General features: G+C 41.0%; 1 protein-coding gene across 1 annotated transcript in view; it reads right to left on the bottom strand.

The window, feature by feature from the left end:
- Positions 1 to 8,031: 8,031 nt before the first annotated feature.
- Positions 8,032 to 25,045, bottom strand: part of TAPT1 (transmembrane anterior posterior transformation 1) — a 35,396-nt gene continuing 18,382 nt past the window's right edge. The window contains exons 5-14 of the mRNA XM_054172163.1: positions 22,320 to 22,455; positions 21,353 to 21,450; positions 21,127 to 21,196; positions 18,884 to 18,964; positions 17,810 to 17,919; positions 16,247 to 16,306; positions 14,979 to 15,047; positions 14,305 to 14,381; positions 11,558 to 11,718; positions 8,032 to 8,413 (exon numbers count right to left, since the gene is read on the bottom strand). Coding sequence (XP_054028138.1) covers positions 8,184 to 8,413; positions 11,558 to 11,718; positions 14,305 to 14,381; positions 14,979 to 15,047; positions 16,247 to 16,306; positions 17,810 to 17,919; positions 18,884 to 18,964; positions 21,127 to 21,196; positions 21,353 to 21,450; positions 22,320 to 22,455 — 1,092 coding nt within the window. The 3' untranslated portion in view covers positions 8,032 to 8,183. The remainder of the gene's footprint in view (positions 8,414 to 11,557; positions 11,719 to 14,304; positions 14,382 to 14,978; positions 15,048 to 16,246; positions 16,307 to 17,809; positions 17,920 to 18,883; positions 18,965 to 21,126; positions 21,197 to 21,352; positions 21,451 to 22,319; positions 22,456 to 25,045) is intronic.

Raw genomic sequence — 25,045 nt, 5'->3', positions numbered from 1 at the left:
TATTGTTATTAGGAAAGTGATTGATTGCTCACTCTGTGCGTGGGGCTAAGGAGAAAGGAAATGAACATTTTGCAGGCTTCCTCTGCTTCCGCTCCTTACAGGTAGGCAGCAGATGAAAGATGGCTTAAATTGCTGCTCCAATATCCTGCCAGCAGGAACGATTTGCTCCTTGCTGGGGAAAGCAGCAAAAGCCTCTGAAGAATAAGTTTGCAGTCACCACTGCAAACAAAGAGCAGCAGGAACTGGTGGACTTTTAGCTGGGCAGGGTAGAAGGGCTCCTGCCCAGGAGGTGGGATCTCTGCCAACACTAGAGAGGCACAAAGACAGCCAAATGTCACACACCAAGTGACCCTGGATGCTCAACTAAGGTACTTTCAAGCAAGTCTTGAACAGGAGAGAAAGTAGTGGAGATGTTGCTCTAGACTTACGAATCCTAATCCTTCTGCTCAAGGATCAGGTGGAGCCAAATGCTTCCTGAAGACAAGTGCACAGATGATGTTTCCAGGAGACCTTTGTCACTCTCAGTCACAGGGTGATGCTGCAGGAGCTACTGAGGTAGATGGGAATTCTCTTGATGAGGAAAGCCTCTCTGCCTGCCAACTTTCCAGGATGGGGAGCCTTGAACTAAGCTTTGGGAGGAAGAGTAACAGGATCTCATTGGCAAGCAATAACAGTGTGGACTACGCTTTAAGGAGCACAAAAATCAGGTTGTTACTGTAAATCCAAGGGAAGGACATGAGGGAATATGGGGGAATCCCTCCGCTGAACATTTTAGAAGCCTGAATACTGCCTGTGCTGCATACCGCTCCCTCTGCTTGAGCTGGGAAAAGACAGGAAGAGGGGCAGAGCCATGGCCCTTCTTCCCCTGTGTTTGAGGGTCATGGCGGGAATAGTGCCTTGCCTGGCTGACTTTTACAGGACTTGGCTTTCCTGTTTTTCATCACTGGACATTAGAGCAAGATGCTTACCTTATTTCTTCCCTGTTCCTCCTTATGGTCCTTCAACAAACACTTATTGTGGTGCTAGGTTAGCACTCTTCCCCATTTACCCCTGTAGGTAGTTGAAGGCACATTAGTAAGGTTTCACACATCATGTTTTGAGAGCTTCTTACCAGATTCATATTGATATTCTCTATGGGAACACTACACAAAGACAAAATACAGCAGTGCAACACCCCTCCACGCCCCCCATTGAATACAGCACCAGCAGTTTCATGGGGACTCACAAGTCCTGCTGCGTCAGTGCTGAGGTACCAAGGTTTTGCACTTAGCTTAGGCCTTATCCTGGGCAACAAAAAAAGAAACATCAGGAAGTGGCTAACAGAGTTGATAACAGTTTTCTTGTTCTTTAAAAGAGCATCTCTAGAACAGATTAAAAGGGAATGAGGGAGCAACTGCAGTCTTCCAAAATTTTCCTGGGCAAGTAATCAGATTGGGGTTTTGTTCTTTCTTAGTGCCTGAAGAGTAACATGATGAATGAACAGCAGCATGAATTTGTCAGATCATTTCAAACCAGTGCACTTCCCTTAACAGCGTCACACACCGTAAGGCGAGAAGCAGCAGATCATCAACATGTTGATTTTCATGAAGCTTTTGACACTCTCTCAGGATATTCTCAAACTAAGGAAACAGTGCAGATTAAAATTGCCTGGAGCAGCTGACAAAGGCTGGGAAATCCTGCTTGGGGAGTATTTATCACAAGCTCATCATCACACAGCAGCGAGATTCTGCAGAGGTTCCTTCATGCTCCATTGCCATTCAGTGCTTTTAATCAGTCGGATTGTGCTGATGCCAGAGAAAGGTAAAGGAAGGGCTGTGCACAGACTGCATGACAGGGGCTCAAAACAAACTTGACTAACCACAGAAACAGATGGTAAAAAAATTAAACTGAAGCTGCTGTAACACAGGATTTTACCTTCTGCAGCTTTACACCAAAGCACCGAGCGCAGGCTTGGGAACAGTCAGGCAGTTCTATAGACAGCAAATAGGTACCATGGTGCCTTCAAACTCCTCTGGGTCAGCAGTGACATCCTATTTGTACAAGGTAAATCCCATACCAGGATGTGGCAACTAACAGCTGGCTGATGCAACCCTGTCTTAGCTCAGATGGATAGGAAGGCATCAGCTGGAAGCTTAGAAAGGTTAGAATACATAGAATAAACCAGGTTGGAAGAGACCTTCAAGATCATCGCGTCCAACCCATCAACCAATCCAACACCGCCCAAACAACTAACCCACGGCACCAAGCACCCCATCAAGTCTTCTCCTGAAAACCTCCAGTGATGGCGACTCCACCACCTCCCCAGGCAGCCCGTTCCAATGGGCAATCACTCTCTCTGTATAGAACTTCCTAACCTCCAACCTAAACCTCCCCTGGCGCAGCCTGAGACTGTGTCCTCTTGTTCTGGTACTGGCTGCCTGGGAGTAGTGCCAAGTGCTGGAGTTGTTGGAAAACCTTTCCAAGTGCCTCCTTTGTGTCCCATGAAGCACTGGCTGGAGCTCAGAGTTCTTACCTCTGTCTCCTACAGTGTACACCAGGCTACTACATGTCCACATTTTACATGGGGCAAGTGGAACAAAATCTGCCTGCCTTCTTCCTGTGCTAGTCAAATCACATCATCATCACCACCACCACCACCACACCTCTCTCACCCCTCACCTGGGCACTCAGCTGTTGGCTTTGAGATGCAAGAGAAGTGTCTGGCTTCTCTCTGGATGGAAGTGGATCATCCTGTGGTTCCAGGGTGAGGTCAAGCAGGGAGCTTCTGTACCTGATACAAAGGTGCATTGTGTACAGTACACAGGAGGGTTTAACAAAGGCCTCCATTATTTGCTCTCTCTACCTGCAACCTACATCCAGGAAAGCAAATCAGAGTCTGTGCAGGGAACAGCCTCACCCTGGTACCTGTCAGCAGGGGGAAACCGTACCTGGCCAAATTCCTGAGCAGCGTAACAAAGAAGAGGAAAGATCTGCTCTTGGAAAGGGCCCAAAGGCAGGCCCTCTGCTAGCCCCCATCCATATTTAAGGGAGTTTGTTCTCATCTACATACTTAGATCTTGTACTACCAAGGCTTCTTGTCTGGCATCAGAAAAAATGATGCTCAAAGCCCATCCCCAGTTCCTGAGCACCCACCTGTGCAGAGGCAACTGCATGCTTTGAAGAGCTGGTATCCAAACCCCAAACAACAAAACCCAACAAAATGCACACCAATAAATCCCCCAAACAAAAATATTATGGCCTGGATGGACCCTGAAGTAATCAATGAAAATTTGAGATATCCAAAATGACAGCAAGAAGCACAGATTTAAGATGTAGGTCATTGCCCAGGTGTGTAAACTGTAAGGTAAACAGCAAGACCCACAACAGGAGTATGCTGAGGATTGGTCTCTTACTGTGCTTTCTGCTCTGAGTGCTCACACCAGAGAGAAACCAGAGATTCTCTCACCCACAGTGGTTTTTGTGACACCAGGGAGCTTGCATTGTTGTTTCTTCAGGTTTGCAGTTTGATGAGCAGGTCAAGAGCTTGGCACACCTACTGCCCTCAAGCACAAAACCCCCCACTGCTGAAAGCTGGGTCTGCTGAACTCTGTGTAGAAATTAGACTACAAATAAAAAGAACAGATCAGCTCTTTCAGGCCATGAGCTGAAACTTCCTTCACACAATTTGCCATTTTGAACATCAGAGGCCCAAAAGCTGGTAAATCAGTTCCACAAAATGACTCTGGTGCCAATGGCACAACATCTACTGTAAGAATCACTCCGGTAGTCACCGGGCCTTTGCCTCTTGCTTTTAAGAAATGAGGGCCTAGCACAGCTAGAGAATTCACTCCTGCCCACATAGAGGCAAAATAGCAGGTGGCCATTAAATGGCTGAACAAACACCACTGCCTCAGATGGAGCAGAATTTGCCCTCCTATGTCAAAGTAATCTAAAGTGACTAAAGACAAGTCAAATTTTGACAGCAGCCTAAGAGGGGGTTCCCTGCTACAATAGGAAGGATATGGTCTCAACCCAGTAGCTAGTGACAAGCCTCAAGGCAAGATTTTCATTACATCTATGCCTTGGAGGTGTCCAAAGGGTGCAAAGTGCTATCTGACCTGAAAACAAGGTCCCAGGGCTTTGAGGTTAGGCACACACACATCTGACACTTCCAGAATTGTTTCCAGAAGAGCCTAACTTAGTACAGCTTCTGCTGCCTTGGCTATAGAAAGAAGCTGGCTGACAGCGATGTCGCTGCCTCCGACAGGCACATCAAGCTCAAATCAAATATGCAGGAAAATCTTAGACTGACAGTCAGTCCTGTCACTGGAATTTTATGGCCCGACTTCAACTCAAACACCTTCCTGTTCTGATTTGGTGCACGGAGCCTAAAAACATTGCTGTCCAACACAGGATTTAAAGTTTCATAGCCACCTTTCTCAGTAAATCTGAGGCATCACTTCCCAAGCCTCCACGATTTCACTTCTCTGAATCACCTATTTTAAACTGCCAGCATCAAACAAGTGATTCCTGACCTACCTTGATACTTAATTGATTTTCAACAGGAACAGCAGATATAAGCATGTCAGGACTGGGCATCTTTGTCATATACTCTGTCTCATATTCAAAGTAGGCAACATACACAGGAACTTGTTACTGCTTTTGTCCAAACAACTGAGCATGGAACAGAAGAACCTGCACCAATGTGAAACCTGAGCTCTCCCTGAGCATCAAAACCTGCCCTATTCAAACCATACTCACCTTGCAACATTGTTCCCACACCACCAGATCTAAGATTAATAAGCAATTTTCCAATGCAAAAACCTGACCATAGCCTGGCTTGTAAGACAAAATGCTGCCATGTTTCAGGAGTTTGATTACATTTGTGCTATAATTAAGTTGCATTCATCCTTGCTTGTCCCTTGCTTGTCACCACCAAATAGCTTCAGAATTGTGCTCCAGCAGCTGAGCTGGTGTAGCAGCCACAACTGGGCTTCAATAGTGACCTCAGCAACTATGCCGACTCACAGACTTCTGGATGAACACTTAGAGAGAATTTTGCACCACCACCACAACAAAAAAAGCCAAGACAAAGCTGCAAAGTTTCAACAAACTCACTCTAGATTAAGAAGTAAATAAATTAACAGCATATTTGTGTTTGTAAAACTACTTTGCCTAAGGGGGAATTCTGCTTGGCTGATGAACATCTGAAGGGCTTCCAAAGATTAATTAATTCTACGGAAAAGAGTTGTGTTTAACGGTCCCCTAATGAACAATACTGGACTCAGGGTGTGCTTTTGGAATTAATTTGGCAACTGTGACTTGAGTTGAAATATCACTGTTTGCATCAAAATGGCCTAGGTTTTGTTTTTGGAGGGATTATGAATTGAAGAGCTCAACTTATGCACTGCTTAACCGCTGATGCTCCTATTTCAGTGTTAGGACAGGAGCTATCCCAGAAGATCTAAAGTGAAGAAGTGCATCTGTACATGAGAAATTTTGTGTTGCTGGTTTTCTTTGTGTTGTGGTTTGTTCCTCTCAGCCACCTCGAGAGTTCTGAGAGGTTCATCCAGGGTCAGAGAAGCTTCCACATTTCACTGCTAGATATTCAGGGAATCACAAACAAATCATGGGAACAATTAGGGTGCCTGGAGCAAGAGAAACCAATGACATTTCCTGCCCAGCTGTGCCCCTACCAGTCTATTAAAGAGAGTTTAAGGGACACTGTTGCATTTGGAATGCTGCCTCTTAACCAGTGCCTCAGGTACACCTTTGAATTACTCTAATCCATATCCAAGTCCTGCCTGCACAACAGAGAAGGAAGAGTCATACCCCAAAGCCCAGCTACACTGCTTCAGATCTTATTACCACAATGCAAGTGTTACAACAAAGCAGTGGATGTGGCCTTCAACAGGAGGGTCTGGGCCAGAACATGGAGCTCAGTGCAGTCAGCCAGCACCACTTCACTCCTACTGTCACAGGCTCATGAAAGGCCTTGCCTGAACTTACACTGCAACAACATTTGGCTTAGCTGTGTAGGTGTAACTCATCCAATTGCCCACATAAATTACAACCCCCTTAAGACACGGTATTTTTTTCATTTACGTGGCTTTTGCTTTCAAAACCCAAACTAGTAGTAGTTTGGTATCAATAACTTCTTTCTACAAGTGTCAGCAACCAACTGCTACAGAAATGTGTCACAAGTAAAGTCACCAACAAGCCAGCTCCTGTGCACATCTGTGCTTCAGTTACAGGAATCTTGCTTGATGGAAACTGGACTTTCATCCAGTACACTGCAGGTGCAACTCCAATGCTGAGAAAGAAACACTGATGCTGTGCTTTCCCTTTTTTAAACAAATATTACAAAATTGGATTTTATTGAGATTCACACAAGATGCACTTATAAAATTGATACAGAATGTCATTCAACAGAAAAAATGAAACCAATTCCAAGCTTTCTTTAGCAACTGCTAAATAATTAAAAAATAAGATACACCAAACTGACAGATAATCTGAATTTCAATCTGTGAACATCTCCAATTAGTAAAAAATACATCAAAAATGGAAGAATTTCAGATTTTCCCCAGCACAAGTTCTCTTTTGCTCTCTTCCCTGAACAATAACCTCACATTTTGGCCAGCACTCCAGCTGCTCTTGATGGGAGAGAGGCTGAAGGACTGCAGGGAGAAGCTCTCAGCAGAGCAGACCAGGCTAACCTCATCAGCAAGCCTGCTCAGATATGTGGTAACTGCCCAACTGTCTTCATCTGCTCTGTTACTGTAGTCCTGCAAGTTTCAGGGATCAGCATTTACACTGAACTTTCACACATTCATAGAGCAAATAAATTTTGGCTTTCCCACTCTGACAAATTATTAAATTAGCAAAAAGCAAATTTTCTCTTCATTTGTTCAGCACTGAAATACCTTTATGATGCCTTCTCTTGGAAACGGAAGCTGGTCTTACTTAAATATCTGAAAGGCAAGTGAAGTTAATGCTGTTTAGCAATAGAGGAAGGATTTATCTTTCACTAAAGGGTCTCTTCTGATACAAGTCTCCAGCCTACGCTTTTGAGCTCAAATTTATTCCACACTTGGTCTGAGCACTTCAAATTATCTTTCAGCAATTCTCCCACGACTGCATCTCACACTAGACATGCAGATGCACAGTAATGCTTAAATACTCATTATATATCAAGTCCATCTATTTAAGTCGGGCCAAACCCAATCACTTAAAATGGATAGAAACTCTGATTGTCAGCATCAACTTTTATAAGCGCATGAGGCAAGGTAGTGCACAGATGTCACTCCTGTTAGACCCCAGATGCAGTGCCATTCTTTTATGCTGGGTTAATGCCATATGCAGGGCACCAACACACCACTTGCTTTGCTGCAATTCACACTGCCTATCCTCAACATACAAGAAGTGACCCTTTATTAGGGGTTTTTTCCTACAGCAACAGGAAACCCTCAGCTCTTAAAAATAATTTATAAGTAACCTGCCTTGCAGGACACACAACACAAGGAATGAATATGCTTCCTATTTGCCCAGTTCAGCAGAACCTTCGTGACTGATCTTTCCTTGTGGTTTAGTACTTAGATAAAATAGTATGCAGTAGGTCTGTCATTTAAGGGCAAAGTTTTATTCTGGTTACAAGATTTCAAGGTACATCTCAAAGATTTTTGTTGACAGGAGTAACTATCTTGACTTACTGTTTCATGTACCAATGCTTTATGTGTTTGTTGATACAAGCACAGGTTTTGAGTTCTGCTTGCAGGTGCCTAACAAAACAAGGCAACTGGAAAGGCAAGCTTCTGGTCCAGCTGCCACAAGTCTGGCAGTATCCTTGCAGTGGAGGAACCTTCATGAGAAGCTGTATGCTCTGGAAGCATGGTTTCATAGTGCAGAACAGGATTATGCTTTCTTTCCAGTCTCTTTTCCAGACAAGAAGATACTGCAGCTCTGCCACCAGGCTAGAGACTCATGTGAGATCCATCCCTTTCTCCAAGAGGCAAGTCAAAGACCACTCACTTGACCCAACCTACCAATGCTCGTAGAAAGAAATTAATAATTTTTTTTCCATTAATAATTTAAGTTTTTAAATAAATATTTATGTGCCTTTTTTTGGCATCTGTCCATTCTGGTAGCATGTGCTGTCCCAACAGCTCAGTATCCTTAGCACATTGATTTAAAAAAATCCCAACACCTCAGTCAATTCTGTTTCCACAAATAGTAAACCTGTCTATCTCCAACAAGTCCTTCTTCGCAGACCTGTGTTTCAATTCCGAACTGTCCTGGCTTATATCTTTTTCTTCTCCATCAGGGGTTGTCAGAAATTGATCAGAATTGCTTGTTACAAGTAAAGAGGGCGCATTCTCCTTCTGATGCACAGGCTGACTGGTAACTGATGGAGATCCATTTTCATCTGTGGACTTTCCTGTTGGAACAGAAGACAATTACAAAGATTAACAGTGAATTTCACACAGTCATACTGATGCGTCTGTAACATCCAGATCCATGGGAAAGCATGCTGTGTCAAATCAGCTGAAACAACAGAAGAATCTCTGTGGAAGCCACTATCAACCCACTATCTACTTATTAGTTTTATCACAAGAGATTTCTAATCGGTAGAACGACAGAGAATTAATTCTACAGAGGTTCGGATAAGCAGCGAGAGCACAAGGAGCAGATGTTAGGGCATACACTGCGCTCCTCTGGTTTAAATACTAATTTTTGTTGGCATAGGCCAGAGGATTTTTGACAGTCATTGTGTGAATCTCACAAATATTTTCTACTGAAATGAAGGAATCTCTGTGCCTAATCCTCTGCATATGTACAATAAACCTGGATTCTCTAGGGAGAGCTAATAAATGACTCATGCACTGCCACACACTTTCATAGCTGTGGCTCCTAAAGCAGCCCTATTAAAGATGTCTATTTTTATTCCCGCCTCTTTCTTTGGTGGAATTGAACCTGACTCCATTAAGCTAAGATGTTTTTAAGTAGCATCCTTTAGTTTTTTCCACCTTTTAATTCTTTAAACGTTTGAAGAAATGCACAAGCAAATGACAAGGACATACTTTTCTTGCTTACTACCTCCTTGTAAAGATTGAGTTGTTATTTCTAAAGGCATCTGAAAAACATGAGACTACTGCGGAGAGCACTGCAGGCCAACCCAAGGGAGTATTCTTTGTCAGAATGGCACCACTATCCAAATCAACTAGAAAAACTTCTTTCTGTATATAGCAAGTCTCCACAGTACACCACCTACTACCTGAAAGTACCTGGATGACTTTCTGCAGACTTATGCAAGTCAAAGGTACTAAACTTGGATCAAGAAAGGAGACAAATAATGCTAATTGTAGGACTTTGTCACAAAGGTAAGTATTTTCTAACCCAGCAGCTTCCAGAGAAGCCACTCAGCCTATAAATGACCAGCAGTAATTAAAACTTTCATCCTTCAAGAGCAAGTATAAAATTCTTTCTGTGGACAACGTGGAAATTCTTAGGAAAATGAACTGACTTACATTGTAAGCTGACAGGAAGTAAGGCTAGATTAATTCCCTCACCCTCATTCTAGTAAGAGATGAGTTGAGAGACTGTATTGAAGAAAACCTTGTAAGTGGAGCACAGAGAGTAACCAATATTGCAGAGTCCAGCAGTAATAATGCAGGCACACAGCAGCTGGGGAAGGTAAAATAATTTTTTTCCACATAATGGAGGTTTCAAGTAAATAAAGAGATGTTAAAAGGTATAAAAAACCCTAAAAACTTCAAAATTGAGCTTTTTCACTACTGATGGAAGTTAAGAATAGTCTAAATGAAAATCAGCAACAGCTTTCTGATTTGAGGAAATCTCTCCTAACTGACCTGGTAAATTGCAGCTGCTTCAGCTAAAAGGTCTTCAGGATTTATTTACTATGAGTTTAAGGGTCAATGTAAGTCAGGATGACTCCTCAGTGTGGTACTAGAATGCTTAATTAAAACATGATCATAAATACTTGTCTAACGAAATGCAAAAGACATTCAGCCCAATTAATACTACATTCTTTCATCCTGAAACTAAGGCAACTCCATCAATTTAAGCTCTTCAGTTTCTGCTTGGTGTGGTTTGACATAGGTGATGCAAGAGATTTATATGTCTGCAACACCAATAGAGTCCTGACTCTGCTATTGCTGGCAAGAGACTGTGATGATCAATAAGCACCTTGCATTTCAAGCTGTTCAGGTCTCTGGCAAGCAATGGGGTGAACACAATAAAAGCCTTCCTGTTAAGCTCTCTAGGGCCCTCATTGAGCCTCTTCACAGAGGAAGACATCCAATCCAATTCAGTTGACTGCAACAATGAAGGCTTCTGTTTCCTTCTGGAGGGTGGCACACAAATCTAACAATGCCCCATTCCAATTACACATGAACTGCTAATGCTGAGGACACACACAAGAACACGACACTGCACAGACTCGAAATGAAGTGAGCAGAGACCAGTTATAATTCCTGTTCAAATTTCAGTAAGCTTTTCATTAATGTGTCCATGACAACCTATTGTGTGCCATATTTTATGTCAGTTTCCACAAGAAATGCACAGATTGCCTCATTACTAAACTTCAGCACTGCTGGAGATGATATGTAAATATTTCATCTGAGGTGATTCTCCCCTTTACTCAGCTCTAGTTGAGACCCCACCTCGAATACTGTGCCCAGTTCTTCGAATACTGCCCTTAACATCATAAGGGCAGAGAGTGGCTGGAATGAGCCCAGAGAGGACCACAAAGATGATCCAAGGGCTGGAGCACCTCTGCTATGAGGAGAGGTTGAGGGAGCTGCAGGTGTTTAGCATAGAGGAGACACTCCAGTGGGACCTTATAGCTGCCTTCAAGGGGATCTCATGGCTGTTTTCCAATACCTAAAAGGGATCCTACAGGAAGGCAGCAGAGGGACTTTTCATGAGGGTGCCTAGCGATAGGACAAGGAGAAATGGTTTTAAGCTGAGAGAGAACAGGGGTAGACTGGATCTCAGGAAAAAGCTTTTCATTATGAGGGTGGTGCAACTCTGGAATAGGCTGCCCAGGGAGGTTGTGGATGCCTCGTCCCTGGGCGTATTTAAGGCCAGGTTGGATGTGGGCTTGAATAGCCAAGTCTAATGAAGAGGTGTCCCTGCCCATGGCAGGGAGTTTGGAGTACATGATCTCTAAGGTCCCTTCCAACCTAAGCCATTCTGTGATTCTATGATATGGCCAAAGAGATTGGACTAGGTGATCTTCAATGGTCCCTTCCAAACCAAACCATGCTGTGATTATGATTGTCAAACAGAAGCCCACTACTATTCTGATGTTTCTATTACCTCTACAAATCAGAGTGGGATCTGATCAGAGAGATGAGCATTTATAACCTAAGGGAACATGAACTAAAAGCAGTCAGTTGTTCTACATTTACAGAATTGTGCTCACAGCTGTGAAATAGTACAATTCAGGTCCAGCAACAGGGTTACTGTGCAGCAATGCCATGCATCTGGTTTAATATTAAATTTAGTTTGAAAACAATTTTCATTACAGTTGAAAACAAAACAAGGCAGTTAGCCTTACCTTGGGTAGATTTAAACATGCTTTGCTGTTTGCCAGCTGGCTTCCCTGGGGTGGCAGTCAGGATAGGATTGAATAATTTCTCCTCCATTTTTGCCTCCTTCACATATTGACATGATTTCCCCAGCAATACAATACTGTTAAGGACTTTGAAAGATATTAACCTGAAAAAGAGAGAGATTTGTTTACATACTTGCATTAGCATATTAAAATAATTGCATATTATTCGTACTGCAATAATTCATATAAAAATAACTGCACACAGTTACTGCTGTCTTAGAAGGATTAGCTACCAAATTAAATCCCTTCAGCAGCAAGATCAAAGGTAATTCCCTTTTCCTAACAATTTGTTTCAGATTCAATGCTTACATTTTAATTTTTTTCAGAAGACATCTAGAGAAGAACATCAAGCTTTATCACAGTTTAATAAAATTACTTCAAAGACAGCTAGCAGCCATTTAATACATGAAATATTTAAACACAGACGTAAAGAGGGCCCTCAACAGCGCAAGTCAAAATTAAATGCACTACTGTTTTAAAACCATAGCCTTAGGTGTGCCCAGGCAAGGATCACGAGTGGGCTTCCAACCACAAAACCCAAGGATCTAGCTTTCACAAATTACAGGCAGTGCTACAGCACAGGCCTCAATGGCACAGTCCTCCTCTATTTTCACTCATTTGTTGCACAAACTTCAGCAAATCATTGCAGTCCTTTTGATACTTGTCTTCTCATTTGAAAAACAGGAAGAGCTCACCAACCTCAAGTGCTTTTATGCTTCCAACTCAAATGAGCTTTGATACAATCTAAGATCCATTACTAGTATTAGATGACACAGACTAATTAATGCTCACTTCAGAGGTGAAAGCAGAGGTGAAGCAGGTGAAAGCTCACCACAAAACAAGGAAACAGCCATCCATTCTCTGCAGGATGAACATGAATATTCTCTAAAGAGACCTAAGCACACTTCAGCAGCTTCACCATCTCTCACTGCATTAATGGAATCAGAATTTATCCAACAGAACAAACTACACAGCACTTTTAAGGAAATTTTATGGAATACATATGCTTGTAGAAGAAATGTAGAGAAACAGAAGAATGAGCAGAGCAGACCACTTTCAGCAGTTCAGAAGAAACTGACATTTTAGTATCCAAGCAACCACAAAAAAGGTATCATTTTATGCAAGTTGAAAGCTGTATTCTCTACAATTCTATTAGGTTATCAGGACAGATTTTTGTTTCTGAGAGTTTAGAAGCCCTCCTCCATTTTTAATGGGTTTTAGAGGTTATTCTTCCTACAGTTGTTATATAACATGCTTTTGTTCTGAGAGAGCAGGTGTTTGCAGCATGATTTGACTCTGATGTAATGAGATCAGGAGTTGAAGAGGCCATAAATCAACACTTTATTGGATCAGTTCCACATTCTCATGGAAAATTATGCAACAATTTCTACTGATTCTCCTTTTTTTTTTTTCTGTCAGTCCACCCAAGGCTCGAATTGCTTATAAAATACAAGTTTGCAGTTGTGCAAAATCCTAGAAAAAGAAAACTCAGGTTTCCTGTGCTGTGTATGACTCTATAGCAGTACCTCGGTATCAATACAAATCCATGTCCTCCGCATTACAGAATCATACAATCATCTTCCCTGGAAAAATCCTGTGCCCAGTTAACCATTTCAGATTTGATCACATTGCTTCTCACTTATCTATGCTTTACTCATCTAATGAAAAGCTGAAATTTACATTCAGAACACAGACTACTTGAAAGATGCAAGAAATGAGTTAGCTCCAAATCTGAGCAAAAATTGTTCTCACTTTTCAATAAGGACAAAAGGAGCTGAAATATATTTACTCTTATGACCTATGCCTTCAAAGAGCAGCATTTAATCCTTCAACTTGTTCAGATTACTTGTTCCTGCCTCCTAAACCCTCCAGGTTTAGGCTGGAGGTTAGGAAGAAGTTCTACATAGAGAGAGTGATTTCCCATTGGAATGGGTTGCCTGGGGAGGTGGTGGAGTCACCATCATTGGAGGTGTTCAGGAGGAGACTTGGTGGGGTGCTTGGTGCCATGGTTTAGTTGATGAGGTGAGTTAGATTAGTTGATAGGTTGGACGTGATGATCTTGAAGGTCTATTCCAACCTGGTCTGGTCTGGTCCATCCCATCCCATCCCATCCCATCCCATCCCATCCCATCCCATCCCATCCCATCCCATCCCATCCCATCCCATCCCATCCTCCAGGCCTCGGAAGTACTTACTGACAGGGAAGAAGTTAAAGATAACACAAGTATAAACTGACTGGGCAGTGAAGGGATGCTTTGGAAAACACATTTCTGTAGGACATTATATTCTTTCCGAAGATTATCACTGACCCCAGCCTTAACAGAAGAGTGAGCCTTGCATTTTTTTTCCATATGGCAGTTTCCTAACACAAAAAGACTTTGCATTTAAATAGCAGAGAGCAGAATTCATCATCTGCTGTTATTTTTGTTGGCATAGCGAATCTCTCATTCCTTAGAACTCAACTTCCCCTCTTATGCAGGTCTGACATAAAAACATTCTTCCAATAGTTATTTTCATTACTGAAGTTTCTTATTGAGGGCTATAATTCCCCAATGCAGTTGCAGTACTTGGGAATCAATCTGCACTCTCAAGTACAGTTTACTTTTATACCTGCAAGTACTGACAGAAGCTTTTTTCCTCATGTCTGATCAAACAGTGGTAAATATTTTTGCAGCGTGTGATTTACTTACCCACAGTAGAACAGCGTAACACATATGTAAGCTAAGACTCCTTGTACTTTTATTGAGCTTGTTATGACTCTGATGAGCTGTTTTAAGGACAAAAGTTAAAACACAGAGTACACATTGTTACACAATGTTACAGACTATGTTAACATACAAGCCCAAAGTAGTAATATTTACATTAACAGAAGCTCCTTCTAACGTTGTGCTTGGTAGCACTAACTAGTCAAGATTTTGGCTTGAGTAAGTATTATACTAATACCTAGTTGCAACTTTGCCAAGGACTCCTATTAACCTAAAAAACTAGTATACTACTACTACTAAACTTCTGGCAACCAGCTGCTTTGACTATTCTGAATGAATGAACGGGATAACGGCCAAAAGAAATAAATGCTTAATAAGCACAGATGTAGGTTAGTTCCACTGCTGCAATTCCAGTGCTCATAAATACTGTAATCTATTTTCCATTTTCTATGGAAGGTTGATAAACAGTAACACATTTGTGAAGTCATAACTAGTATGTGATAAAGGTTTTACTGAATGCTAACTCAATCTTGCAGCATCATTTCAGTCACTGCAGGTGATAATTTCACCCTCAAAACATCAAAATGAGCCACCTATCTCACAGGCACATACAAGTGAGATCATGTTGACAGAGAACTGATAGGAAAGATACAACTTACTAAAACAGCCAGTGGAAGAGGAATGAAGCCCATTCTTCTGGAAACTGAATCACTATAATCTGTGTATGCCTAGGGGAAAAAAGAGGGAAGAATAATGAACTATTTATGCAAAAGAATGAGCTTATTTTAGCTTGGCACACCTTCTAGATCAGACTCAGTCTCTGCCAACAAACTCTGTACAGGTATTAAGTGCACCTATTCACATTCTGAAATTCAAATGCAGATAACTGTGCTCTCAGACAAAAATGTAATACTACCATGACCAGTTAGATTAGCTTCAGTGCTCTAAATGAAGAGCAACTGGAATGTAATACAAATCTCCAAATCAAAAGCAAGCAGGACACTGAATCCAAATACACTGTGACATTTCATCTGTATGTTATTACTAGCTTAGAGACCTTTTTTGTATTAATTTGACTTTGATCCTCAAATACTGTATAGAAAAACCCCTAACAGGAATAAAATAACATTATCCATCACACCAGCAATTTTCAATCCTTCTACAAATTTGTTTACACCTAACTGTCACAACACAACTACTTGGCACGACAGCTTCCATGCAGTACTGAGCATCATGCCAGTTAGTGGCTGTATGATGCTACCTCATCTTCCACAAAGAATCTTTAGGAAAACTAGTGGTATTTTAAGAGCTAATAAACTGTGTTTATCATAAAATGAATTTAATTGTTAGAGCACTCATTCAGAGCACTCACTAACAGTTACAAGACCCATCCAGGAAAGCTGTGTGTTAGTCTTTCCAAAAACAGCTCTAATGAAAACCGCAAGCAGTCTGTGCTCTGTGAATACCCGTGCCACAACACAAGGCATCCCTCTGTCTGTGCAGGCTGTCTATGGAAGAAATAATGTAAATTTCCAATGAATACTGCATTTTGATCCAATGTAGTCACAATAAAGCAAAATCAGTGATTTAAAGTGATCTCAAGAACCTCTGGTTAAGCTTGCTGACTTTCCATATACCTCAAAACTGTCAAACTTAGTACAATCATCCCCTGACTATAAGTGCATTCGGAAGAGACTTCTCAACAATGTATGAAATAAAGCCTGAAGTGATCTGAAACCCTGGATAAAAGTAAGAACAGAAATTACAAGCAGATATTCCTGCTCTCTCTCATTTAAAAAGACACTCCTACAGCACAAACACTCCAATCTGTAACAGTTCTGTATGTATTTCTGCAGGTATTTGTTTCAGTCTCCCCCACAAAATAACCATGTTCATGTACAGAAAATGGCTTTATTTTCAGGCTTACGTTTTTCTGTCGACTGCTAACAAGGTCAAATGCAAGGCTGGCTCTGTACTCACTGTAGACCTGGAAAAAAATTTCCCCAGCACATCAGATGTGTGTTTAATTGGTTATTGCACTTTACAGAAGCTAAAGAGAGAGTAATAAAGTATTTCTGTAAAAATATGATAAACACTTTTGCCCGGGCTGAAGGAGTCAAAAGCAGGTTTTCTGAAGTCTAATTGCACCCTTCAACATCTGAGTCTAAGTCCTGTGATAAAATAACTCATGTATATATACAACAACCAAACACCACTATGCTGTACTTGAGGAATTGAATGAGCATTTATTGAATCTGAGGACAGTCAGAAACAAAAAGTTAAGAGAAATCACATTTACTTTTTTCCTGCACTTTGTAATTTGTTTTAAGCTACAGGAAAGGTAGCATCAGGATCGAATTAAATCAAATGAGAGAGCTCACTTATACAGTAAGCAAACTGTGTATCAGAGGATGAATGAAGCTCTTCTTTCCCTTTAAATCCTGCATTTCAAGAGAGAAAAGCATTTATTTTCAGGGTAAGTGGCAGGGCAACTTGCACTGCAGGTGTCCAAAACCTCTGAAGAAATCTGACCTAGCAACCACAAATCTTTACAATTTCATGTAAAAAACCAGTTTGTTAAATAAACTCACTCCTCCAGCTGTTTCAGCACACTGAAGTATGCTGCATTTTTGGCTACCGTGACTTCATTATTGCTCTCTTCCACACTCTGCAAGAAACTAGGGCATGTATAAATGCCTCTGGCATAAGGGAGCTTATTAAGTACATCTATTAAACTTGTTTCTACACCACACTTTAGAGATACTGAAAAAAATAGCACTTCCAAGTCCTGATCTCATTTCCTGAGAAGTGGTTTTAATGCTGGAGAAATGCTAATTCATCTCTTCACACATTTATCAAGTGCATTTGAATTCACACAACATGCAACACAAGTGGCCAAAGTATCACACTGCCACACACAAAAAGTAACCTCATCGACTACTTTAAGTAAGGACTGCATAATATATATGGCATAAGAAATTTCAGGAGTGGGAAACTAACATAACCCACTTCACATCAGTGCTCCAGGGACAGCAGAAAATAGATCTCTGATTTCAGATTCCACCTTTAACATCCATGCAACAACAGAGAGTCAGTGGCCTCACAAGACCTGCCTTTCCTAAAGCCTGGATTTCAACCCACAATCCACAGTGAGGGAAAGGTCTGTCTAGTCTGTAGGATAAGTAACCTTAACTTAAACAGTGATGGCATCACAAAATGATCTGCCAGTTATGTGAACTGCAGTTATTCTGTGAACCTTCATACAACACTCTCAGTAATTTATGGATCTGGAACTTCTAATTTAAAAGCAGAGGTGTTTGTCCCACATTACAGAGATCCTCAGAAGTATACTGTGTCAGGAAATTGCCAGCCTTCCCAAATAATACCCTAGACAGGAAAAGAACAATTTTTACATTTTCTGCACTGGACCAAATTTTAACAGGTATTATCAAACTAAGCTCCAACATCAAACAGCAAACTGGATACCTACATCTGCTGTAATGTCATTGAATTTTGTTATGAAGGCGTGTTTCACAGTGTCCACTGCAATTTCTGAAGCAACCACCATACAAACATCTGGGAATAAGACCCAAAGATGATCTGAGGGTTGGAAAGAAAGAAGTTAGGCCATTTAGTTTGACATCAGTTATACAAAGAATTGTTCAGAAGTGAAAAACCCTCAAGTCTGAAGAGTCTCTAACTTTACATCACCACTCAGCATGCAGTGTGCAAGCTCTCCATTACTCCATCACTGTTCAGGAAACTTATCAGCACTGTACAATAACACAGCACCAGGTTCTAAAGCCTTTGCTTTGGAAAGCTTTATCTCTGGTAGGAAGACAACCTTTCCATGTACTAGACAGATGTTCAGCATGCATGAGGAAACAGACAGAGCACCTGCTATTTTAGATGTTTAAGGTAAAATTTACATTGACTGGTAACATTCAAGCAAAATACAGCACCCAGAACAGGGCTCAAAATCATTAGAACAAAGTTTTAATAAAATAAAATCCAAATGTTACTCAATATGGCAAGTCCTAAGTATTATCACTATTAAGTTGTGAATGGAAGTTTATACATCGTCCTCTATCAAATTTTTATCTTGTTGGCCTCACAAAATAAAATTCTCTAAGGAAACCTTCATCCTCAAAGTATTCCAAGGAAAGGGAAGACTTAAAACCTAACTATGCATATTCGTAGCACAAGAGCATATATTCCTGCCAGAAAAAATGAGTTACTCACTTGGTGGTGGAGTCACCATGACTGGAAGTGTTTAAGAAGAGACTGGATGAGGCACTTGGTGCCATGGTTTAGTTGATTAGATGGTGTTGAGTGATAGGTTGGACTTGATCTCAAAGGTCTTTTCCAACCTGGTTAATTCTATTCTATTCTTACAAGCCAGAGATTAAAAAAAAAATAAAAATACAAATCTCGGGTATTTGAGAAACTAACTCCTCAATTAAATGTCCTCTTATCTTTCAGGTTGAGGACATAAGCAAATGATACAGCTGTTGACAGCACTGGAATTGCATTTTGCATTTAACTTTTCCACTGGTTCACTCACCTGGATTCCATGAGAACTGTTCCATATTTCTGAGACATACAATTAGCAGCAGGACATAATTAGTGAACCTCTCCTTTATATCTAGTTAAAAAAAAAAAAAAAAAAAAGCTGTCAACTCCATTTTATTTGCACACCCAGGTATCTGCTTATTTGAGGTGAAAGGATGCTGGGAGCCTCCCCACCGACAGAATCTCTGCAGTACGCTGTGGCCTGACCGCAGAACTTTCTGACGCTGTGTCAGCTCGGGATGATCCCAGCATCAGAGGGGGCTTAAGCTGCAACTTGCCAACACCTTTTCCAATATGCTAATAAAAATCACCTTTCTTGATTAAGTTTGTGCAATTGTTGTGGGATTCAAAAAGAACCAGCAGCTTCTGGTACAAAAATGGAGACACTACACCTGTAATTTCAAATTATCAGCACAGCAAATCTCATTTTCTACAGATCAAACATATCCAAATTGCTGCAGGAGGAAAAACACCAAAAAAGTGTTTCAAGACCACTGCTGCTAAGAAGGTTCCCAGTAGTTTTTCTTGTTGCCACCTTAGAAGGGAACAGCTGGATACAACATGTCAGTTAGCAAAGCCATAAGAACTCTCTCCCAAAAGCAGTCAGACTTGAGACTGAGTCCTATAACTTGCTCTCCTGGACCAGGCAGGGTCTTTTCTTTCTGTTGTGGTGCCTGTCTCCAGAAATGACCAAAATACCTTGCCTCAGGAAGCATCACAATTTTAACACATTAAAAAGCCTTCCTGAAATTGTGTTAGTGAAAAACAGAGGTTAACGCCTAAACCGTCACGTTACCACAAATGAGTAAGTCCGATTAAAGTCTTTGCAGAAGACAGGACTATCATCAAAATCACTGAAGATAGTTGTTACACCCATTCAGTTGTTACTGAAGGTAGTTGTTACACCCATTAATAACTATCTTCGTAGGCACGCCAACTCCAATTCCAGAGTTCGTCTCCTTAAGCACCCTGAATATTCTGTGGGGTTCTGCCCAGTGGTTTCAGGATGCAAGAAACAGGAATGTTCAGAAGAACAGAATTTAAGGCTGAGCTTGCATGTGCACTTGCAAAGAGGCACATTCTGGGATACATAAACTCATTTCTCAGCATGGGCTGAGGAAGGGTCAGAGAGGCACATGTTTCCAAAACAGGTGACATGTGTGGGGATAAGAAACAAGCAAATCCTTCAGTAACAGGAATTTAAGTACCAGAAAAACCAGGACGTAGGTGAAGCCTTAACCTTATTTTCTTGCTTTCCTGCCAATGACACTCCAACAAGTCAAGTACTTTACTCAGTTCATGCCTAAACATTAAAAGATGTCTCCAGGCCAATCCTTCAGGCACTTATTACCTGCTCAGTTATGTCAGCTCAGCAGTCAACAGGATTAAATTGAGACGGGACATCCTTGACCTCAAATTTCCCCTTACGCTGTAATAATGAACATTCTTCCCCCCACTAATTTCTGAGACTGGATGACAGGCTGACACCTTTTTTTCCCCTCTGCTAATTTTTCCTGGTCTCACTGGTCTCCCTTCTCATCTCTTATCTCTGCTGCCACAGCTGTTCAAGGCTGCATGGAGCAAGAGGAATGAGTGCGGCTGCTGCTCTTCATCCTCGTCCCTCTCATCAAATGCATGCCAGAGATGCAAGCAAGGCAGAAAGGGCATTTTTACAGCAGCTTCAACAACAAACCCAGAAATGTGTTTCGTTTCCCACCCTCATGGCAAGAACAAAAGAGCCTTCAAGATATCCAAACCAACTAAAATCCCAATTACAATTTCAGAATACAAAATATGCACCAATAATTGTTCATCACTTATGAATTTATTGGCTGGTGCATAGGCACGTGTATTTAAACAGGTGAGGGGATTTTCCACGTATTGCCACTTCCCAGATGATGGGGTGAAGCACAGAACAAGTAAGGCCGTATCCCTGTATTCACACATGTGAACACCATGCTTTTCTGTCTGCTTATCTGTATAAATTGCTTCAATCAAAAAAGTCACATGCACAAAGTAACAGAGACATGTCCAAGGATCAGGAAATATTGTAAGCAAAGAAGCTTGAGCACAACCTTCAAGTGCATGCTCTCCTATTGGTTTTGAAACCAAGAATTCAACATTTATTTCAGATGGCTGATAACAGCATTAGAAAGAACTGCCATCAAATGATACCTTTAACAGCTTTTCCTGGTGAGACAGTACCAGACTGAACAAGTGCAGAGGTACACCTACCGCTATTTGACATTTGGAACAGATTGTTCTTCTCAAACTTCTTGAAAACACTTCCTTTTATTTCAACGAACTGCAAGTTGTAAAAACAGTTTGTTAGCTTTTAGCGATAAAAATCTGACATAAACAAACCAGGCACTCAAACAATATGTAAACAGACATGTGATACCCAGACGTAACAGATGCAGGGAAAAATCAGGGCGGCTAGGTAATAAAGCTACATACTTACATTATTGGACATCATGATGGTGAGCAGTGATTTATTGTGGGAGTTGAAGGCCACATTAAGGGTTGTTGCTTGAACCATTATAAGAATAGCATGCAGGACTGGATAGCAGGGTTAAGGAAGCATATTTGGGAATATTTTTTCTGCACAACAGTACTGAACAGCACCAAAACTCAAAACTCCTATTTCGTTGCCAAAAACGTAACCAAAATGTTTCTACCTCCCCATCAGCTAGATTTACAGCAAGACAGTACCTAAACCTTTGTAATGTACCCACGGTTCTTTGTAGTATGCAATAACTAATGCTTCTGGTTCTCTAAGAGCCCAACAATATTAGTCAGAAGAAACAGCAACACAACCAGAAGGAAAAAAAATGAGATAAAGAAAGGTTCAGAACTAAAGATTTCAGAGAAGACAGAGGAAAGTGCAAGAATTCTAAATTCATCACCACACCTATCAGACTACGATCTTACAGGTCACTTCCATTGGTTCATTACAAGGTTATTTCACACTAAGCTCATTTGAATCCTGACTAATCCTGAGTTTATCCCTTTGTTTCAATAAAATGTTTTCAAGTTAAGTGTTTGTAATATACCACTAGATGACAAACTCCCAGTGTCTTCAAGACCCTGTGACTCAAAACCCTGAGCAGAAATCAAAGTTTCAGTTAACTGGCCAATTACTGCTCTTCACTGTACTACACACTAGCTATTACAAAAGGTGTCCACTACTGCAATGCCCACTTAAAACCCACTGTGAAGGGTTTTTTTTAAATCAGTTTCAGAGTCTGGGTATCTTTAAAATTGATTTTCAAAACCCTGTAGCATTGGTAGCCTTAGATTGAAAGTCAAGGAATGCTGATTTGGAAATACTAACAATTTTTCAAATATATTAAAATAAAATCTTTTAAAGCAATTTCTCTGCTATTTAATTTAAAAACTTTTTGCAGCTGATTGAAGAAAAAGGATACAGACATACATCACTGCCATTAAGAAGTGAGGAATCACACCTATGTGAGCTCTTTTTCTTTCCTTAGGTTCTGTAGCTGTCCAATAAAGAGCATCCAAAATATCTTGCCCAAATGAAGAAAAGAGACGATCAGCCACCTAAACAAAAAGAACTTTTACTGCCTCAAGGTAATGTGTTTCTGTCCAGTGCTTGAAATATGCCACTGAAAGTACAGTTCAACCTCAAGAAAGTTCCACACATTTACCACTTTCCAGCTCCTGTTCGTGCCATTTCACTCTGGATTTCACAATGATGCGGTTCCTTTTGTACACGCAGCAACTTACTTTCCCTCTCAAATTTACTATCCCCTTTTCAACAGTATTTACAACCTATAACAAGGCAGTTTTATCCTTGGAAGACACCCAAGTACAATTTGAACTGCAGCCTTTGATAAAGCAATATGTGTACTGTGTCAAACTACCCTAAATGTTTGTGGCTTGTGTGTTTTGGGTTTTTTTTTCCCCACCTCTTTGGGATTAATGGGGGAGGAAAAAGCAATGAAAAGTGAATTTCAAATGTGTGGTAGAGAGCAACATCAGGCCACAGGTAGAAAAAAGACTGAAATTTGATTTGCCTGTAACTGCTTCCCTACCTCTTGGAACAAATCTCTGCATAAAGTGGAAACTGAAAATCAGAAGTACTGTAACACAACTAGAAATTCTGTCAAAAAGAGAAAATAAGGTTGAAAAATCCCGATGTGTAACCCAAAGAATATAAGTACAAGTAGGGGAAAACAATAGCTATCAGTAATTCTAAAGATAGGAAAAACATGGGACAGCAGCTTAAGCTTCTAATTCAATACCACAGCATGGAAGGTCACATGGAGTCTCACCAAATGCAATAGTAAAACATGAAAACCTGATTCTGGCCACTTAATAAAGACAACTGATATTTCCTCTTACTGTCTTTCTGTAAGAAAACAATGTTTGATGTGTTGAAACAACCCTGCAGCAATGAAGAACTAGGTGCACCACGTATCTGCAAATACTGAACCACACCTATTAACTAGAAAATGAGGTCTGGGACAACACCAATAAACCTGTATTTGGGATCATTTCCTGACTCTGTAGGTTAGGTGTTCTGAAAGGAGAGAAGCACTATATTTTAACTTACTGAAGGCAGCATTTAAGTTTCCTAAAATATGAAGGTTGAATATAACCAAATTTTTCCTGGATGTCTCAAGGAGACTGTCCTGTGTGCTACTTTTCAAGCATCACTTATGGTCAAATTAAAAAACCCATGAGCTGATGAATTGTCCTAAGCCTGAAGTTCAAAATCCCATCAGTCTGAGAGATATTTACAGTGGTATTGTTTTCGGCTTTTGCAAGTTAAGGAGGTTTGCATTATTTGGCTCCTGCTCATTGTGATGACCCACTCAGTAATTACATCTGGTGTAGTAACACCAACTGCAAATGCTTAGAGTTTGGTAAGTTTTTGTTCACAATATTGTGTGGGTTTTAATAGATAAAATGTGGCTTAATTTCCTTTATTTGAGCAGCCCTTGTTTCTTAGCTGATGGGAAAGAAAGTATTAAAACCCACCACGCAATATTGTCGCTTGCTTTTCCAAATGGGACTTACCTAACCCTACACGCCGGCTCCAGGCTCCAGCAGAGTTCCATGGTGAGCGCTGTCACCAGCGTAACGCACACTGGGGCTTCACAAGGAGCAGGAGCCGGTGGGACTGAATCTAAAAGAGAAAAGTGTCATTTAAACCAAATGTGCTGAATGCTCTCCTCAGGCTATCTGGAGCATTCAGCACGTAGATTTGAAGATTTCTGCAATCCTTAGAATCTGTCCAGGACACTGCTCCTCGGACTTTCCAACAGCCGAAAACATTAGGGCATTGTAAACATCTCTGCTGCTCAGTCATTTAACTCAGAGCTATGTTCCTGTTTCCTGAACTTGTGAAAATGTAAAGTTGAGCATGCTTTTTTAAAAGTAATTAACAGCTCCTTCAAAAGCACGGCTTGTATTAGTAGAACAGACTCGTAAGCTGTTGAAAGCTGACATCGATCAAGTCTTTCACAGGGATCCCAAGACATTCTCTGGCAATGCTGTGGCTGCAACACAACGTGGTAAAAATGCCCCTTAAAAACATGCCCTCTGCTCATGCTGGGCCTTCGGAGACATCACAGAAATTATATTCTGTTTCCAACTTCAGTCTGATGTACTTTGTCTAGTAACTCTGAGTAGTAACAGACTTCCCCTTTCCAGAAAAAGAACCAACAAATGAACAAAAAACCCAACCCACAAACCCAAAACCAAACTCAGGCAGCACCACTTGGTTGATTTGCACGCTTTTGGTTCTGTCAAACATCACAAAACACTCAGCTCATCTCTACACTCAAAATGAAATGGCACATGGCTTCCAAATCACAGAAAACACTCCAGCCTCCCTCCAAATTATGTGGCAAGCACATAGTGCTGTTTCCTCAGCTTTAAGAGAAGTGACCTGAAGGGGCCTTGAAATCAAGAGAAATTGCTATTTTGAGCACATGGATTTACTTAGTGATCAATAGTTTCTCACAGACCATAGCACCTATGCATGAATACTTCCCCAGCAGAAGTAAAAAAATATAAATCACAGCGGATCCAGCAGTGCCAGTTTAGAATTTGTACACCTCTTTCAGGAAATCTAAAACCAAGGGGAACAAAACTCTGAATAAACAAGTAAGGTGGATGTGTG

This window comes from Dryobates pubescens, chromosome 23 (genome assembly GCF_014839835.1).
Source record: "Dryobates pubescens isolate bDryPub1 chromosome 23, bDryPub1.pri, whole genome shotgun sequence".
Classification (NCBI taxonomy): Eukaryota; Metazoa; Chordata; class Aves; order Piciformes; family Picidae; genus Dryobates; species Dryobates pubescens.
Note: the sequence above shows the minus strand (reverse complement) of the source record. Positions and strands in the feature narration are given on the sequence as shown.